General features: G+C 41.3%; 1 protein-coding gene across 1 annotated transcript in view; it reads left to right on the plus strand.

Annotated features, from left to right (window-relative positions):
- The window catches only part of LOC102864976, a 124,327-nt gene that overhangs the window by 36,291 nt on the left and 67,789 nt on the right, over positions 1-20,247 (plus strand). Inside the window, exons 5-10 of the mRNA XM_006886599.1 lie at positions 2,047-2,609; positions 5,892-6,026; positions 6,746-6,831; positions 8,547-8,673; positions 9,377-9,469; positions 13,972-15,061. Coding sequence (XP_006886661.1) covers positions 2,047-2,609; positions 5,892-6,026; positions 6,746-6,831; positions 8,547-8,673; positions 9,377-9,469; positions 13,972-15,061 — 2,094 coding nt within the window. The remainder of the gene's footprint in view (positions 1-2,046; positions 2,610-5,891; positions 6,027-6,745; positions 6,832-8,546; positions 8,674-9,376; positions 9,470-13,971; positions 15,062-20,247) is intronic.

The following is a 20,247-nucleotide window of genomic DNA, read 5'->3' on the forward strand; positions in this document are numbered from 1 at the left end:
AGGGACAGCGCAGGAGAGGAAGGCCCTCTATGAGGTGGATTGATTCAGTGACTGGGATAATTGAGATGGGAGTGTCAGAGACAGTGCGACTGGTACAGGACAGAGTGGAGTTTAGGGCTGTTGTACATAGGGTCGCTATGAGTTGCAGGCGACTCGACGGCACATAACAACAACATGTTTATTACTTAGAAATAGTATAATAAGCAAATAGAAATAGATTAAGTAAATTGCCAACATGCTTTTTACTTAGAAAATAAATGAGTAAAATAGATAAGGAGAATGTGAACTGTTAGGTCCGGACAAGGAGGCCAAGGGGAAGAATGAAGAATTTAAAAAATACACACATCGACTAGAAAAGAGAACGGCCCGCCCACCCAGCAGAACTAATGGAGAAACCATAAATCACAATGGAATGTCTCTCCCTAAAGATTCCGTTGTAAAAAACCCTCCCCAATGAGTTCACAATGTGACCTCCCCATTCTGCATCTTCAGAATGAGGAACCTCACCTGGGAGCTCCCCCACCCCTCCCCTTTTTAATAAAGCCACATTAAGCTTTCTCTCTTCTCTCTGATTTCTTCCTTAAGTCCGCTAACCTAATAGGAACCACTTAAGAACTGTATGAAACGAGAGGTATAGATACAGCACAAAAAAAAAAAGGAGGAATTAAGAGACAGCAAATGCTGCACCTAGTGCTTAAGGGATGCCAAGCAAATTGGATGTCCCTGACCTTAGTGGCCATGGGTCTCTGGGACTCTGGTCATACTCCACTTGCTACGACAAGGACTCAGTCCAGGTCAAGACCACTGACTTTGAAGTTCCTGAGATTACAGATCCCTCTCCAGGATGGAGGAGAGCCTTCTATCACTGTTATAGGAATTGAGACTTCTACGTCGGTGAGCTCACCCATAAAACAAGTCTTTTAGGAACAGATAATATATTTAGACTTTTTATGTACTCTTATACTCTGACTGAATTTCTATAATCTCTGTTCTGGGAATTTTATGTTCAGTGTGGTTGATAAGTATTGTTTGTGTTGTTTGCTTGTTTCCCCTGAATTGCTATGTTTTAGATTATTTGATATTTCTCCAGTCTGCACAATTAGCCATTCAGAGCAATAGGGCTTGATTGTATAGACGTTCATTGAAAGAGGTCCAATTTGGGGTAAAGTTGGGAGTTGCAGTGTTCCATGTTTTGGAAGATGAATTTACAATAACTACAGAGCTGTAGAACCATTAAAAGCTGTGAATTTCCAAATAAATCTGAATACTTGTCTTTATTAAAACCCCATGCACATCAACTGCACATATGCTGAGTTACCTGGCACTCTAAATGGTGGGGAAGTGTGAGGAGCCGAGAAGAAGGCATTTTACCCTGTCTTTGCTAGTGCTGCTGTTAAAGCTGAGTCTACAGAAAGATGTTTACCGCTAGTAAAAAGTTCGACTTCAGTCATCCTCTGTCTTCTGCCCTAACTTCATCTTTCTTCATAAGTATTATCTACTTATTTTTCTGATTCAGACCATGAAATTTTCACCATCACTTGCTATGCATCTGAGAGCTGGATGACAGAAGAGTGCTGAATATCCCATGGACTGCCACAAGAAGTGCAGTCAGCGTGCTCGTTGGAGGCAGGGATGAAGAGGCTTCGGTCTCACATACTCTGGGTGTGCTGTTCTGAGAGACTATTCCTTGGAGAGGAACATCAGGTTGGTGGGTGTGCGAAACAGACTACATCAACCATATGTACTGACACAGTGTGTCTGCTGCAGTTGGCAGGAATGTGCCAGAGATGAGGAGGGTGACACTGGATAAGGACAGGATTCGTGGCACAGGATAGGGCAGGGTCACTAGGAGTCACACTCGACTCCACAACCCCTAACAGCACCACTTATTTTTCTATTATTTATTTACTTTCACTAGAATTACGTTCCAGCAAAATAGGGAGTGCGTTGCTTTGGCGGCTGTCTTCTCAGACCCTGGGAGAATGCGGCCGTCGGTAGCGGGGCAGGTAAGCGGCCACTCAGTGGGCTGTAAGCAGACTCCCCCAGGCAGAGGGACAGCGGAGCGGGGGCTTCCTCGCCGGAAGAGCGGGCCGAGCACGTGACCTGGCGGGAGCGGCCGGCGGGAGCGGCCCCGTCGGCGAGCGAGGCCTGTGGGTGGGGGGCGGTGTTGGGGGACATTTCTCTTTCCTTCCGGGTCTCGGCGGGGTTCGTCTCCCGGGCTTCAGGGGCCCGGCCCCCGCGGCGCCTGGGGTGGAGCTGCGGCCGAGCGGCCCGGAAGGCGCCGGCGCTGAGCAGCTTTCGGGGTGCGACCGCCACGGGCCGGGCCGCATCGGGGTCCCCACCGGGGCTGGGCGCGGGGACACCGTGTCCGAGGGTCACGGTGCTGCCGCCGGAGGCGGAGCTGGGGGCTGAGAGGAGGAAGCCTTGGTGGCCGCCGCCGGAGGCATCGAAGCTGCAGCCGAGAGAAGGCGGCGCCACGAGAACCCTGAGCTCGGCTCTGAGGCTGCGGCTGGACACATCCCGCTGTTTACCTTTTGCAAGACCACTCACCCTAGACCGACTGTCGATAGGGATTTGGAAAAGACCCCCACCCACAGCAGAGGCCGAAGGTCCTCTGGGCTTCCGCTGCCCACGGGAACGATGGATGCATTTTTGAAGAACGGTAGTGTTGACTGAGGTGCGAACTTGGAGGCTGGCAAACCTCGTCACTTCCTAGTTTCTTACAGAAAAGACTGGAGCTGAAAGCTTCCCGATCAAGCCCCAAGCCCCTGTCTTTGATCTGCGTGCGTTCAAAGCCCTTTGGTGAGTAGGAGGCGACCCGAGGTGGCATGTCTGGGAGCACTGTGAGAAAGGCATTTCAAGAAAGGCAGCTTCTCTGTCATTACCTGCTTGAGAAATCATTTCACAAGATTGGTCCACATTTACTCTTATATTTAACAGGGCATGCAGGCTACATTCCTCAAGCTTCATCTCTCCTGCTGCACCTTCCTTCTCTGCATGTTAAGTAGCCAAACCCCAAATCTATCGCCTCACGGTCAGTGTGGACTCACGGGGACCCTCCATCTGTTTCAGAAGCTGTAAATAGGAGCACACTGGCTGCCCATTTTCTGCCGTGTGGAGTTGGTGTGAACCTCTTGGTGACATGAAGCACAGTGCCACCAGGGCCTCAGCTGACAAAATCCCCTGTCTGTCACATATCTCACCTGCGAACAACAAAAAGTTGTGCTGTCTCCCTTTTTCAGGATTGAGGGCTGAACCTTAGGAGCCCTAACAGTCTTTGCTAAAGTTGGATCTCTTTATTTCCTCCGTTGGAAGACCTGCCTTCCTCCACTAATTTTAACATTTCTGAAATTCAGGTGCATTTTACCAATGAGTTTAAAAGAACAGATTGTCAACTGTTGGGTGTTGTGTAAGGTAGTATGTCACTTCCTACTTGGCTTAAATGAAAACATAGCGTTATTTCAGTTAAGAGCCTTGAATTCTTTTTATATGTTGTTGTTGTGTACCGTAGAGTCAGAACCGACCCATAGCTGACCTGGTGGGTTTTCAGAGGCAGTTAGTCACATGGGAGGAGATTGCCCATCCTTTTTCCACGAGATTTTGACTTAAAATATAAAGCTTTGATTCAACATTGAAATAAAAAGGTTTTGATAATGTTCTTAAAGGTTTGCTATATGCTTTGAGGGAGCTCTGGTAGTCCAATGGATAGTGAGTTGTGCTGCCACCCCAAAGGAATGCAGTTTGAATCCACCAGCTGCTCCTTGGGAGAAAGATGAGCAGTCTTTTCCTGCGTAATTTAAAGCCCCTGGAATCCCGCTGGAGAGTCAGGTATGAGTTGGTTCCAACTCCATAGCAATGAATTTTGAGTATAGGTTGCTTTGAGTCTGCTCTGGAAGGCAGATATGCTCATCACTTTATTACCAACCCCATCAATGATATGAACTGACATTTAAAGATGCTCTGGTGGCACAGTGGATTAGTGTTGGCCTGGTAATTGAAAAGTCTATAGTTCAAATTCATTAGCCACTCTGCGGGAGACGAATGGGACAGTCTATGCCCATATATATTTACAGCCTCAGAAACCTTATCAGGCAGTTTTATTTACTTTATAAATTAGAACAAACTTGATGGTTTTGGTTTGGGTATATGCCCATCAGTGTCTCATTTAACCAGCATTACAACCTATGAAGTACAACTTTTATCCCTATTTTACAGATGAAGAAGTGAGGTACCTCAGAGAGGTGAAATGTCTTGACCCAGTCTGTAGAGAGTTGCACTACTAACTCAAAGGCAGTTTGAATCCATTGTCTGCTCCTTAGAAGAAAGATGGGCAATCTCTTCCTTTGTCATTATAGCCTCAGAAACCCAGTGGAGGTTTATTAGCTATGAGTTGGTTCCAACTTGATGGCAGTGAGTTGGTCAGGATTCTAAAAGGAGTCTTGGAGGTACAGTTGTTAAGTGCTTAGCTGCTAAGTGAAAGATCAGTTATCTGCTTCAATAAAAATCACAGTGTAGCAAGCCTGAAGGGGCAATTTTACTCTGTCTTATTAGGTTGTTTTAAGAGAGAATAATATCAGCAACATCAGTATTCCAAACCAAGCTGTCTAATTTGAAAGCCCACTTTGTTGAGGCTCAATATCAAGAAGACAGATTCTCACCACTGGACCAATCGGCAGCTTTAGGATGGATGGTGAAGAGATTGAAATTGTTCACAGCTTTAGTCAGCTTGGCTCCACAGTCAACACGCTTGGCAACAGCAGCCAGGAAATTAAAAGACATATTGTGATGGGAAAGTCTGATGTTAGGGACCTCTCTAAAGTACTCAAGAGCAACGGTGTCTCTTTGGAGACGAAGGTGCACCTGATACAGGCCATGGGCTTTGCAATCACTTGTTATGCATCAGAGAGTTGGACAATGACTAGGGAGAATAGAAAGAGAATTGATGCCTTTGAGATGTGTTGCTGGAGAAGAGTATTGAGTGTACCATGGACTACTAGGAAAACAAACAGATTCATCCTTGAGAGGGTTAAACCGGGCTGCTCCTTGAAGGCAAGGATTCTGAGGCTTCGTCTGACATACTTTGGTCATATCCTTGGAGGGGGACATCATGCTTGGGAGGGTGGAGGGCAGGCGCAGGAGAGGAAGTCCTTCTATGAGGTGGATTGATTCAGTGATGGGTAATTGGGATGGATGCGTCAGAGACAGTGCAATTGACACAGGACAGAGCAGAGCTTAGGGCTGTTGTACATAGGGTCGCTATGAGTCGCAAGCGACTCGACAACACATAACAGCAACAACAACAACACTTTGTTAACCATGTAGTACACTGACTTGCAAGTCTATAGTGTCCAGACACAAGAGTGTTGCAGAATTCAGAGTCTGGCCTTTGAATGTTTGTCTATCTTTCTATGTCTGCTTATTTTTGTGTGTGTGTACAGGGAACTGAGAGAAAAGACACTGACTATACTTATTCCTGCATTAATACTAATTCTTTTTTTAATCTTTTGCAGTTTTAAATTTCTTTGTGTTCTGGAGCTCTTGACTGGAGTGTGGCAGGTGCATCTGAAGCCCTCCTGCCTCTTTTCCCTTTTACAAGAGTATAGAGACAGGTGCGCTTACAGCCCTGCCAGCTGCCTCCCAGTGAAACAGGATTTCATCTAAGTTGGGAGTCAGCTTTTCAGAGTTGTTGAATTCATACCACCTACTAGGAGTCCTCAGGTCCTGGAGCTTCAGGCACAAGCCAGAGTCCTGAGGGCAGGATAATAAGGTTAGAGGAGACCTAAGCAGTTGTGAAATCTTTCTCCACAGAGTCCAGCAGTTTCATTATCAGAAGAGGACAAGCCCAACTCTGCCTCGTGAGTTTGAGACCAGATAATTCCTCCGGAGAGCAGGCTTCATCATGCTGCAGCAGCTTCTGATCACCCTGCCCACAGAGGCCAGCACTTGGGTGAAGTTATGCCATCCAGAGAAGGCCAAGGAGGAAACACCCCTGTGGGAGGATGTAACTGAAATGCTTGCAAGAGAAGGTGAGAATAGATTAATGGGGCTGTGGGAGAAAGCAGAGGTCTCACTATGTGTGAAGAGTTGTTATATGCCCTCTAGTCCCCTACACCCATAGCAAACTCATATGCACTGTAGTTCTGAACTCTCCTCTATCCAGAGCCAATTTCACCATCTCTGACTAGGAAACTTTCCTCTGTGTGTATTTAACCTGAGAAAATTTCACAAAATAACACTAAACTGGGCCTTGAAAAATTTTTTTTAGAGGACTTGGGAATGAACAGAACAGGTACCTTCAAGAGTGGTTCATAGAATGAAGCCCATTGTATTCTGAGAGTTAAGAATGTGCCAGTAGGTGTATTTCATGTACTAAGAGCAGTGGCTTAAGGGAAAATACTATTAGGAAAAAGTGGTTCATACAGGTTATAGATTATAGGTTATAAATTGTCTTAAAGTACTTTATTTAGTGTTTTGCTTTTTGGGTGGTAGGAAGCCATTGCTGATTTTTTTTTTCTTTATCTGAGGAGGGACATGAATAGAGAGTTGTTCAGAGAAGGCCATCTTTGTATTAGACCTCAAAGCAACATACTACCATATTCTTGATCTAAATAAGCCTTGCACTTCTCTTGAGTCCCTCCTGAGCCCAGCTTTGTGAGTATGTCAGGAAGGAACCAGTGCATATATGGACTCTTCTGTAGTTGGGAGATTTGAGAAGATACAGACCTTATTACTTTTTCTGCTCCAGCTCTGCTATTTCAGGATGAAAATGTAAGCAAGGGAGAAAGTTTAGAGGATAAGGTGACCTTTGAAACTCCAACAGAAGTATCTAAGGTAAGTTTCCTCTCATTTTCTTGATACTGGTTCTTAGTTTTTTAAGATTCTTAGGGTGGAGAAGGGAACTCTGGTGGTCTAGTGGGCAAGGAGTTGAGCTGCCAACCCAAAAGTAGTACAGCGGTTCTACAGGAGGAAAATGGGCAACCTCCTCCTGTACAATTTATAGCCTCTGAAAACCCCCTGAAGGGACAGCTATGAGTTGATTCTAATTGGAAGACAATGAGTTACTGTATTTTGGGTTTGGGGTTAGGGGTAGGTGAGAAGCAGGAAGACTAACAAAATTCAACCTTGGGAGCTCAAGTGTTCTGCAGAAAATTGGGCCTCAGTGGTGACAGTTTCACTGCTTATATTAGCCTCCTTTTATGTAACACTTGTTTCTAACCCACATGTAGCTCTAAGAGTGTGCCCATCAGCAATGAGAAAAAGCAAAAATGAGTTCTAGGGCATAAAAGCTACCACATACTGCTTGAGAGATAAGATAAGCCTTAATATTATTCTCAAGAACAAAATGTTCAAGTAAGAATAAAATTCTCATATTCTCAGCAATGTACACAGGTTATTGGTAGAGGACTGGGAACAAATGTCAAGCTGCAAGCAATGGAGAAACAAGTAGAAAAGAAATAGTCAGGCCCTACAGTGCACATACCAGCCTGGATGTGCAGAATAGGGGAGGATTCTCAGAGAGCAGTTACAACAGGGTGTTGGATGCAGAAGCATTAGTGTAACAGGAAGTAAATTATACACTAAATGAGAAAGCACTTTTAACATTGTGCTGCGTATAATAAATGAGCTAGAAAGCCAGAGGTGCCAGCAACTCGGAGAGCCGTATTGCTGCCAACCCCCAAAACAGAGAAGATACAAACCAAAAAAAAGAGAGAGAGAGAAAAAAAATAGAGTGGAGTCAGGGGAAAACAATATATAGAAAGACAATGTTAAAAAACAAGTTTTAAAGTGAAGGGATTTTGGTTTTGAGAATTTTGGGTTTAGTCCCCTATTTTTAACTTCCAATATGTGGATACATATGTCATCTTAATGAGCCTGAAATGCATTCCAGAATTATTTAAATAACATTAAAGTTACCAAAATAGTCTTTGCACTTAAGGAATTTGTTATTATCCTAATCTTCTGCAACTTTGCTTTTACAAGATTTCCAACAATTAATGTGCCTGTTGCATTGAGAATATATTTTTTTATAATAACCATCTAATGGGTATTTTATTTGTGTACATAATACATGAAAGACTGTATCAGTGTACTTTATAACACTTAGTGTTTGCTTCAGTCAAGGAATTGTCCATATAAGGCAGAACATATGCTCACTTCAAAAACTTTGTCCTCTCATACTTTTCTCACTAACAGAAATGCCCAACTAAGGACTCTTGTTTAGTTGTTAATTTGAGCAGTTCAGCTGAACAAAGATACCACTTACGGCCTTTGCTCCTTCTGTCATTCAAATACCTCTGAACTTTGTCATATTCAAAGTTCTTTCCCCTTGCTGCAAGAGAACTAGAGCTAAATATGTAAATATGAATACATTTTCAATAGAAAAAATACAACTTATGTGTTCTCACCATTGTTTTGAACTTCCAGCACACAATCGGTCAATTATTGAGGTTTATTCAGGAAAACTTAACTGGAATTTCTTAGCTTCTAGACAGGGTCAAAACAACTTGCTGAACTCTGGCTTTAAAGAAGCATTCTTGGTGTTGTAGAAACTGTTAACCTTCAAGGACATATCTGTGGACTTCACCCAGGAGGAGTGGGGGCAGCTACCCCCTGCGCACCGGAATCTGTATCGGGAGGTGATGCTGGAGAACTATGGGAACCTAGTTGCAGTGGGTAAGGATGGGGACTCCTTACAACTTGTCGGCTATAAGTGAGCCATTATTTCTGAACCATCATTAAATGTTATGGACTGCCTGGCCTCAGAGGTTCTCTAATATTCTTTTTAAAACAAAACCAGGTCCTGGCTGATTCTCCTTTGATTTTTGTCTTTTGGGTTTTGGGGGGGAGGTGTTTTCCTTCTTTTTTTTTTAATTGTGATTTTAATGGAGGTTTACAGAAAGGTTGGGTTTTCATTCGTTGTTACATTTTCCTCCCTCCACCTCTCCAATCTGCTTTGCAATGCACCTCTTGTTCCAGATTGTTGTCTTACATACCTAATCATATTTTCCCTTCAGACAGTTCTTCTTATCTGTTGATTAACTATCTCATCAGTGTTCATTATCTATCCTCTCTTTTCCTATTCTTCCTCCGACCCCCCATGTTAGTCCTGTTTTATAACAGTGGTGTTATGTAGTATTTGTCCTTTTATGACTGAGCTATTTGACTCAGTATCATGTCTTCCAGGCTCACCTATGTTGTGTAGTGTTTTACAAGTTTATTGTTTTTTAATACTGTGTAATACTCCATTGTGTAAAGAACAACTTTACTTTGTAGACCTAGACAGAAGTCTGAATATGAGAGGACTAGTAGTGGAATTCTCTGGGTGGCTTTTATACGTCAGCATAAACATTCATATTCCTTTCTGCTCCACAAGCAGGCTATGAAATTTCCAAACCTAGCATGATTTCCCACTTGGAGAAAGGAGAAGAACCGTGGGTGCTGGAGAAAGATCTGGAAGATGCCAGTACAGGTGAGACTAAGGTGGTGGATAATACCTTTTAACACAGCCCCCGAAGACTTCCTGGCTGTGGCCACTGAACAGAGCATACCCTAAATCTAATTCACTTCTTTTCTCTTCTCTTGAGTCCTTGCAGAAGACTCCCTGGAGTCAGAGGGAAGAGAGGTCTTCTTCCCATTAAGATTAATTTATCTTCTTTCTTAGATGTGCTAAAGCTCAGGTGACCAAGATATGTGTTATTTTTTTTTTTGCACTTCACAACTCTTTTCTCTTTTTCATCTATTTCTGCATTTTGCCAACTTTCATTTTACAATTCCAGCTTCAATTCTCAATCTTTTTTTTAACATATACATTTAGGTTTCTTGCAACAACAACTTTATGAAAACTGGGAGAAAAATTTTCACATGATTCCTTTTTTACCACCTCTAGTGGTATTTAACAATTTCTTTGCTATGAAATATTTTAGGCATTCAAAAAAGCATAGAGAACATTCTACCAGATTCCTATGTAGCTTTCGCCTGGATTAAGAAATAAAAGAGTTGAATCTTGTGTTTGCCTTTCCCATCACCTCCAAATAGCATTTTTCTAAATTTAATTATTAAGGACCCCTCTTGGGGTGGTATCTTACATGTTGGGTTGCTAACACAAAGGTTGGAAATTTGAGTCCACCATGGGCTCAGGGGACTAAAAGGGGGCAATCTCTTGCTGTATGAGTTGGACTCAACAGTATAAATTATTATTTCTCTATGTGTCATCTTTATAACATCCCTCAACAATATAATGCATTATTTTCCGTGTTCTTATGCTTTAAATAAATGTAGATATACTACTTTTACTTGGTTATTTGCTCAATGCCATGTTGTTCTAGTCCATTGTTTTTCATTAAATTGTTGTTGTTGATGATTGCCATTGAGTTGCACACGACTCACAGTGACTCTATGAACAAAAGGCCTGAAGCCTTTCTATAACTATTGTCATTTATCAAAGTTCATAGAGTTTCCAGAGGCATGTGGTTTAGGAATTGGATGCCACTTCTGCTTCCAATTATTAAATTAGTGGCCTATAATCTATTTTTAATTTTCCTATTGATACTCAATTTATTTCTAATTTTGGAAGTTAAAGTACTATTGCAGTAAATTTTTGTGTTCATCTTCTTTTGTACATATGTGTTCTCTTCAGATATTTACTAGGAGCATAACTGTTGCTTATGAATAGATATGCCTTCATTTCGCAGTGTTGCCAGTTTGTGCACAAACCAATTTGTGCTTCACCAGCAGGGTTGGTTTTTTTGTTTTGTTTTTATACCTTTTTTTCTCTTGTTGTGTATCATCGAATCAGATCCTCCTGGCATAGGAGATTGCCCCTCCTTCTCCAGAAGAGCATCTGGTGAATTAGAGCCAAGCGCTTTTGGGATTACAGTGCAGCTTCTCGCCACTAGGCCACCAGAACTTCCTTACCGGCAGGTTTCAAGAGTTTCCAGAACTCATTGTCTTTATCAGCACTTGGAACTGTCAAATGTTAAATTTTTTAAAAAGTCTTTGAGGAAATATGGTATCTTGTGGTTTGATTTTTTTTTTCATTTTCCTGGTTACTAGTAAAATTAAGCATATTTTCATGTTTATTGACCATTTGTCTAGGTTCCTATGTAAATTTCCTCTTTATAGTCTTTGCCAGCTGTTCAGTTGGGTGGTTTATCTTTTTTTCTTTATTGACTTAAGAAAAAAAAATATGTATATTTTCCGGAATACAAATCTTTCCTGGCTTTATGCATTCCAAATCTGTTCTCTCAGTTAGTGACCTTTCAAATTTAAAAAATGGTGTCTTTTATGGCTGTGAATTAGGTATGATGCTATATTTATCAGTGTTTATTTCTTGTGCTTTTTGTGTATTAAAAACCGTTTTCTAGAATCCTCCACTTTATATTTTTAAAGTATTGTGCATTTACACTTAGTCCATTTGGGATTTACTTTTATATATAGAATAAGGTGGGGATCTAGTTTCATTATTTTGTGCATGGAAAAGCAGTCCTAGAACCATTTATGGAGTTATTCATGCCACTTTTTATTACCTGTATGTTTCCTTAAACACTACACTATATTCATGATATCTCAGTATTCTGATTTGTTGTTGCTGTTGTTGTGTGCAATCAAGTCAAAAGCAATTCATAGCTGATCCACCAGCAGATTTTCAGGGGCAGTAAGTTGCATGGGAGGAGATTGCCCATTCTTCTCCCATAGAAGAGCTGATAGATTCAAACCACATTCCTTTGAGATTGCCATGCAGTTTCTTACCATTAGGTCACCAGAGCTATTAGTCTTCTGTTTTTTGGTCTCTTATCAGAGACCTCTCCAAACTAAGGAGCAATGATGTCAGTTTAAAGACTAAGGTGCATTGAATTGAGGTCATGGTCTTTTCAGTCACTTGCTTTGCATCTGAGAGCTGGACAGTGAATATGAATGACAGAAGAATTGAGGCTTTTGAGTTATGGTGTTCGAGTAAAGTACTGAATATCCCATAGACTGCTGAAAAAAACATATGTCTTGGAGAAAGTGCAGCCAGAATACTTTTTCAAGGTAAGGATGGCAAAGCTTTATGTCACATACTTCAGGAATGTTGTTAGAAGGGGCTCTACTTTGGAAAGGGACTTCATGCTTGTACATGTGGAAGGTCAGCAAAAGAGGTGAAGACCCTCCTAGATGGATTGACACAGTGACTGCAACAATGGACTAAAGTACGTTGGAGATGATGAGGATGGCACAGGATAGGCCAGCATTCAGATCTTTTGTTCATGGGTTGCTATGCATTGTACTCAACTCGATGACACCTAACATCTCTACTGCCGGGCTGTCCTAATTACTATAGTTGATAATGAGACTTAATAGCTGGTTGAAGTAGTTTTCCTGCCTTTCAAATTTTTCTACTTTGAAATTGTCCTGGCTGTTACTAGAGAGCTCAAGTGCCTTTGTGGTAATGAGCTGTTCTGCCAGTTCAAAGGCAAACAGTTTAAAGCTGCTCCACAGGAGAAAAATGGGCAGTCTCCCCTCAGCCAGTTTTCAGCCTCTGAAAATCCACTGGAGGGTAAGGGAGCTCTGGTGGCCCAGTGGCAGGAAGCTGCACTGCAATCCTAGAGATGCGTGGTTCAAATCCACCAGAATCTCTGCTAGAGAAGGAAGGACAATCTCCTCCTATACCAGTCAGATATGATTTGACAATACACACACAAAAAGTAATAAAAAAATTAAAAAAGAAAACCCAAACCACTAGATGGTCAACTGTGAGCCTGTTCTGCCTCTTTGGCAGTGAGTATGGCTTTATTTGTAGAAATGAACTTTCAAGGACAGGTTAAATAACTAGACAATGTTAAAAATATCTAAATATTAAAGTAAGTATGCTCTCATTTCAAGATCTCATTTTTTTTGGCCTTATGTCTCTCTTTATGCTGCTTGAATGTGGAGAGGAGTATCTTCTTTTTATACTTCGGAAATTATTTCAAAAGTTTCTCTCAGTTGGAAAAAGCTATATTTTTGAGATACATCTCTGAAATATATTACTTAATATTATTAGAAAGAATAGGCCTGCAAGGCTAAATTTTTATAACAAAGGGGAAAGCAAAAGATTTTCTTTAATAAAGTAGGAACAAGTACATGCATGGCTCTTCTGGCCTCAGGTAGCAGGAGAACCATTGCTAATTCTCTTTATACCTCTCCTAGGAATCTTTACTGTCCTTGCAATGCTTCCTGGAGTGCCTCCTCCAGCTGCAAAATTCCCCTTCCTCAATCTGTAGACATTAGGTGGATCTCTTCTCTGTTGAATCACTCTGGCATCCTTTGCTTCTCTACTCATACCCATTTTTATTTCTGAGCCTTCTGTCTCCTAATTCTTCATTTTCTGCCTCATTTTACTGGAATAGATCCTTCAATACTGTATGCAAGCAATAATACCTGATCTCTTTCTGTCTTCTAGCTAATATTTACCCTCCTACCCCTGCCCTTTTCTTACTACTGTTTCCCCTTGTAATTCAAATACATAGGTAATCTCCTGGATCTAATGTCATTCTTCTTGATATAAAACACTTAGGGAGCTCTGGTGGCCTAGTGGCTAGAAGCAGTGCTGCAGTCCTGAAAACACACAGTTCAAATCTACCAGATGCTCTGTTGGAGAAGCAGGGGCAATCTCCTCCTGCGCCAATTGGATCTGATTCGACCTATACACAACAAGGAAAATAAAAACCCAAAAATATCAAGCAAAAACAACCCCCACAAAAACCCCATTACTATAAGATATTAAAAAAAACCCAAATAAATAAAACAAAACACTTTTAACCTTTTCACTGATTCATACCTTGGCTTCCCATTATCTTCCAAGCTGCATGACCATATTTATTTACACAGAGTCTAAATCTCATGCACTTCATGAGCAGAATCTTTTCAATCTATCATACAAAACCACAGTAATGAGTTTTTCAAAGCATAATGAATTTTCGTTATATGTTTTACCCCTCTCATTTCTTTCAGACTTAAAGAATGAAAGAGAAACCAGTGATTCAATCACAGGAGATGACATTCCACAAGAACAGTTATATCATGGCATTAAAATGGAAGGGCTCTTGGAGGATGATTTCACTTATTCTACGTTGAGGAAAGTTGTCAGATATGATAATGAGTTAAAAATGCACCAAGAGACTTGTGGAAGAAATGTGCTACAAGCCATCTTGACCCACAAGAACAACTCAAAAGGCCAAAAAGCTAATACATTTGTGGAAAATATCATTGTGAGTTCAGATGTTATTACAGAACACAAACATGGCAAACCTAAAAAGAGGAGAAAATACAGTGTAGATTTGATCAGTCGTCCAACAGATTGCATAAGAACAAAAACCTTTCAATGTAATGTGTGTGAGAAATTCTTCAAGCAGCACATTCACCTTATTGAACACATGAGAATTCATACTGGTGAGAAGCCTTTCATATGTAAAGAATGTGGAAGAGCCTTTAGTCAAAGTGCATCACTTAATACACACCAGAGAATCCATACTGGTGAGAAACCTTATGAATGTGAAGAATGTGGCAAAGCCTTCAGACACCGATCATCTCTTAATCAGCATCATAGAACTCACACTGGGGAGAAACCCTTTGCATGTGATAAATGTCAGAAAGCTTTCAGCCAGAATGTTAGTTTAATCCAACACTTAAGGACTCACTCTGGAGAGAAACCCTTTGCATGTAGTGAATGTGGAAAAACCTTTCGACAAATTCGACACCTTAGTGAACATCTAAGGATTCATACTGGGGAGAAGCCCTATGCATGTTCTGCATGTTGTAAAACTTTTAGCCACAGAGCTTATCTAACGCATCACCAGAGAATCCATACTGGAGAGAAGCCCTACAAATGTAAAGAATGTGGGAAATCCTTTAGGCAGAGGATTCACCTTAGCAACCATAAAACTGTTCATACCGGAATAAAAGCTTATGAATGTAATCGCTGTGGAAAAGCCTATCGGCATGATTCATCCTTTAAGAAACATCAGAGGCATCACACTGGAGAAAAACCTTATGAATGTAATGAATGTGGAAAAGCTTTCAGCTATAATTCATCACTTAGTCGACACCATGAGATACATAGGAGAAACCCATTCCCAAGTAATACACAAAATCTGACTATTTAGCGTGAGAAAAAAAGTTCATTCTAAATCTAGGCTTTCAAAATTGAAGACTCAGGACTTTTACATAAATTTGAAGGATTTTCTAGGATGTCAACTTTTAATTTTTCCTACTGCATAAATGAAAAATTTCAGTGATGCCTACTGTCTACTAACAATGCACCATACAAAGTATTTAATCAAGATTAAAGAATGGTCTTTCAAATGAAATAAATTCAGCATTATGAAAAATCCCTTGTGCATTAACAAACTTTTATTCTTGGCCTTTCACTGATTTACAGACTAGCATTTGTGAACCACTGTTTAATCACCATCCCTATTTTTTCATTAAAATAAAAATTTTATGTGATGTAAAATTTTAAGAGTTACAGAAAACAGTATACCACAAAAGTTTCCTTTTTCTATTTCACTACTGGTAAGGCAGTGTTTGTCTGTCAGTTGCTGTATTTGAGTGACTTGCTGGTTACTGTGATGCTAGAAGCTATGGTAACAGTATTTTAATTTTTTTTTTAATTAGTGTGTGTGTGTGTGTGGTCAAATTGGATCTGACTGGTACTGGAGGAGATTTTCCCTCCTTCTCCAGCAGAGCATCTGGTGGGGTACCAGTATTTTAAATACCATGGTGGACATGTTTTAACGTAGGTTCCAGGTTAAGGCAGACTAGGAAGAAGTGTTTACTGTCCACTTTTGAAACAACAGGTGTTTGAAAGCCAAATAAAGAAGCAGGGAACACTGTTAGATAGATATACTGGGAAGTAGAGCCCTTAGATTGGAGAACACTAACAAAAATTGTGTAGGACCCCTTGCAAACATCCATTGTGACAGATAGTGAAGATGACACAGAATAGGGCATGGTTTAGATCCATTGTTTATTTTGTTGTTATGTGCTGTCAAGTTGTCTGTGACTCACAGCGACCCTGTGTACAACAGTCCTAAACTCTGCTGTATCCTGTGCCAATCTCATTGTCACTGACACACCTACCCCCGTTACCCCAGTCACTGAATCAATCCATCTCATCAAGGTTCTTTCTCTCCTGTGCTGACCCTCAACCCTCTCAAGCATGACACCCCTCTCCAACACCCTCCTTGAAATATGTCCAACGTATGTCAGATGAAGCTTCAGAATCCTTGCCTCTAAGGAGCAGCCTGTTTTTACCCCCTCCAGAATGAACCTGTTTGTTCTCTTAGCAGTCCATGATACATTCGATACTCTTGTCCAGCACCACAGCTCAAGGGCATCAATTCTCCTATCATCCCTACTCATTGTCTAACTCTGATGTATAGCAAGTTATTGCAAAGATCATGGCCTGTATCAGGTGCACCACAGTCTCCAGACTGACATCATTGCTCTTCAGTACTCTGGAGAGGTCTCTAATAGCAGACTTTCCTAATGTAATTTGTCTTAATTTCCTGGCTGCTGGTGCCAAGAGTGTTGATTGTGGAGGCAAGCGAACTAAAGCTATTAACAATCTCTTCACCATTCATCATGATGCTGCCAATTGGCCCAGTGGTGAGAATCTTTGTTTTCTTGATACTGAGCTTCAATCCATATTTAAGGCTGCAGTCCTTGATCTTCTGCAGCAAGCGCTTTAGGTCCTCCTCAGTTTCAGCAAGCAGGGTTGTGTCATCTGCATAATGCAGGCTGTTGATGAGTCTTCCTCCAATCCTGATGCCACATTTCTCCTCATAGAGCCCAGCCTCCCAGATAATCTGCATAACGACTGAAAAGGTTATGGAGAAAGGACACATTCCTGGCATACATCCTTCCCAATTTTGAACCATGTAGTCATAGTCAAAGTCAAAGTCCACTCAGAGGCAGCTATTTTCTGAATTAATTTTTTTGGGAAAAAACCTCAGATGTGGTTGTTGTTGTTGTTATGTGCCGTCGAGTCATTTCCGACTCATAGCGACCCTATGCACAACAGCCCTAAACCCTGCTCTATCCTGCGCCAACCGCACTGCTTCTGACACACCCATCCCGATTACCCCAGTCACTGAATCAATCCATCTCATAGAGGGTCTTCCCCTCCTGCGCTGTCCCTCCACCCTCCCAAGCATGATGTCACTCTCCAAGGACCCGTCCCTCCTGGCAACATGTCCAAAGTATGTCAGACGAAGCCCCAGAATCCTTGCCTCCAAGGAGTAGCTTGGTTTAATCCTCTCTAAGATGAATCTGTTTGTTTTCCTGGCAGTCCATGGTACATTCAGTACCCTTCTCCAGCACCACAGCTCAAAAGCATCCACTCTCCTTCTGTCCTCCCTAGTCATTGTCCAACTCTCTGATGCATAACAAGTGATTGCAAATACCATGGCCTGTATCAGGCGCACCTTAGTCTCCAGAGAGACACTGTTGCTCCTGAGTACCTTTGAGAGATCCCTAACAGCAGACTTTCCCATCGCGATACGCTTTTTTATTTCCTGACTGCTGGTGCCAAGAGTGTTGACTGTGGAGCCGAGCAAACTGAAGCTGTGAACACTCTCAATCTCTTCGTCATCCATCCTGACGCTGCCAATTGGTCCAGTGGTGAGAATCTTTGTCTTCTTGACATTGAGCCTCAGTCCATACTGAAGGCTGCAGTCCTCGACCCTCCGCAGCAAGCGCATGAGGTCCTCCTCAGTTTCAGCAAGCAGGGTTGTGTCATCTGCATAACGGAGATTGTTAATAGATCTTCCACCAATCCTGATGCCACAATTCTCCTCATGTGGTAGAATCTTTAAAAATGTATATGCACATTGCTTTTATTACTCAATATACTGTAAAGGTCATGCCATATCTATATAGATAGTGCTGCCTTGTTTTTTGCTGTTGTTGTTGTTGGTTTCTGTCAAGTCAAGCATGACTCATAGTGACCCTATGAACAAAAGGCCTGATTTCCTTCTATAACTGTCGTCGTTTCTCAAAGTTTTTAGAGTTTCCAGAGGCATGTTGTTTAGGAAGTAGATTTTTTTAAATAGCAGCATGCTATTTCCTGGTATGGATATGTGTTATTTATGAGGTTCATTATGGATGGACTTTGGGGTCATTTTCAGTCTTTTTTTTATTCAATACAGGGTTCAGCTCTATTGTTTATAGTGTTGTTATGAGGTGTACTTGAAAACACCTAACAACAATAGCAATGGTAAATAATCTTTATTTTCATCTCACATTTTTAGGGAGATATAGAGATAATATATAAATTTATAGTATAAATTTCCAGAACTGGAGAGCTTGCATATTTGTATTATGAATATTGCCAAATTGAGCATAGAGAGTAGACCAGTTTATTTTCCCACCAGTAGATGGAATTTTGGAGCCACGTATGTTATTGAAGATAATATTTCTGGGGAAACAGGCCTGTCATCCATCCGTAAATAGTTCACTTATTCAGTGTTATCAAGTTGTTTCTAACATACAGTTACCCTACATTGGATTTCCAAGGCTGTAAATCACAGTAGGAGACAGCCCATCTTTCTCCCTTGTATCTGGTGGTGGATTTGAATCACTGAAGACATGAAACCCTTTGGGTTAACAATACAGCTCACTACAGATTACCCCAACAGAGCTTCCTATCTGTTAAGCATTAACTTATTTAAATGGCTTGCTATCAACTGAGCTTCATCAGAAGTAGCACACACCATTCCTGGAGCCACAGAGGAATCTAACTTCTTAAAAGGGCTTACAACTAGACAAGGAGACCTGATTTCTCAACCATAGAGTCACTTTAAAGAGGCTGATCCACCTGCCTTTGTGTATGTAATCTTGGCAACGAAGCAGCTCCTTAGAGTAGCAGAAACTTCCATAGACTATTGACTTCGCCATCTGATGCCTTTTACAGGTTTTTTTACTGTTGATACGATCTGTAGAGTGATAATGAACTAATAGCTCACCCTCCAGCAGGTTATCAGAGTCAGTAAATCACAGAAGAAGAGATCTTTCTGCCATCGAACAGCTAGAGGCTTTAAACTACATGTCTTTAGGTTGGTAATACAACACCTTACCACTAAGCCATCAAAGCTTTGCATTAAATACCTATAATTAATACACACCAAAAGACAAAAAGGAGTCACATGACTTTATACTTAACAAACTGTTGCCATTTTCTGGCAAGATCTGAGGACATGGCGCTGCTGAGGAAAAAACACGCAAGCAGACAAAGACGAAGTGAGACATGGGGCCAAAGCCAGAGCTAAGGCCTTTACGTTTATTTTTCTAAGCATTTAGAGAGAATACAGCATTATATTACTGTCAGAATAACCAAACTTCTTGCTACACAGCAAACAATTATCTCAAAGACCCTAAGGTAATATATCTAACAATTATCTTTGGGGCCAGAAAGAAATGTGTCCTTGGATATCCAGACACCAGAGCTTTTATTTTTTTTAATTTTTCTTTATTATTTTTGTGTGAGTGTACCGTCAAATCAGATCTGATTGGTATAGGAGGAGATTGTCCCTCCTTCCCTGGCAAACCATCTGGTGGATTCGAACCGTGAGCCTCTGGGATTGTAGTTGCAGCTCCTTGCCACTAGGCCACCAGAGCTCCCCGACACCAGAGCTTTTAATGTCTTACTCAGATTATCCTAACAAACACACAAAAAGTTTATCTCTACTTTCTGCAAATTTTCAAGGACAGTAGCTTTTTGTTAATCTCTATTTTCCAAGAATTCTCAAGGACTTTAGTTTCTCATCAATTATGCCTTCACAGCTGCTCTTCTGGGTCTAATGTGGTCACATGAATGCACCCTGTTTTGGGTTGTTGTGTTTGTTTTTTTTTACATTATCTACCTTCTTGTCCAGGAAGCTAATTTCAGCTAATTTCCCACTGAGTGTTCTCAAAAAAGTACTCTTAGACTCACATGCTGACAGTAAACCAAGGCACAATGGTTTCAGAAACTTTCACAATTATTCACGAGTAATGACAGTTTGCTCAGCTCCACGGTCAACACCCTTGGCACCAGTAGCCAGGAAATCAAAAAACATATTGCAATGGGAAAGTTTGCTGTTAGGGACCTCTCTAAAGTACTCAAGAGCAACGGTGTCTCTCTAGAGACTAAGGTGCACCTGATACAGGTCATGGTTTTTGCAATCACTTGTTATGCATCAGAGAGTTGGACAATGACTAGGGAGGATAGAAGGAGAATTGACACCTTTG

Source organism: Elephantulus edwardii, unplaced genomic scaffold, assembly GCF_000299155.1.
Source record: "Elephantulus edwardii isolate Elephantulus edwardi_28Jun2011 unplaced genomic scaffold, EleEdw1.0 scaffold00049, whole genome shotgun sequence".
NCBI lineage: Eukaryota > Metazoa > Chordata > Mammalia > Macroscelidea > Macroscelididae > Elephantulus > Elephantulus edwardii.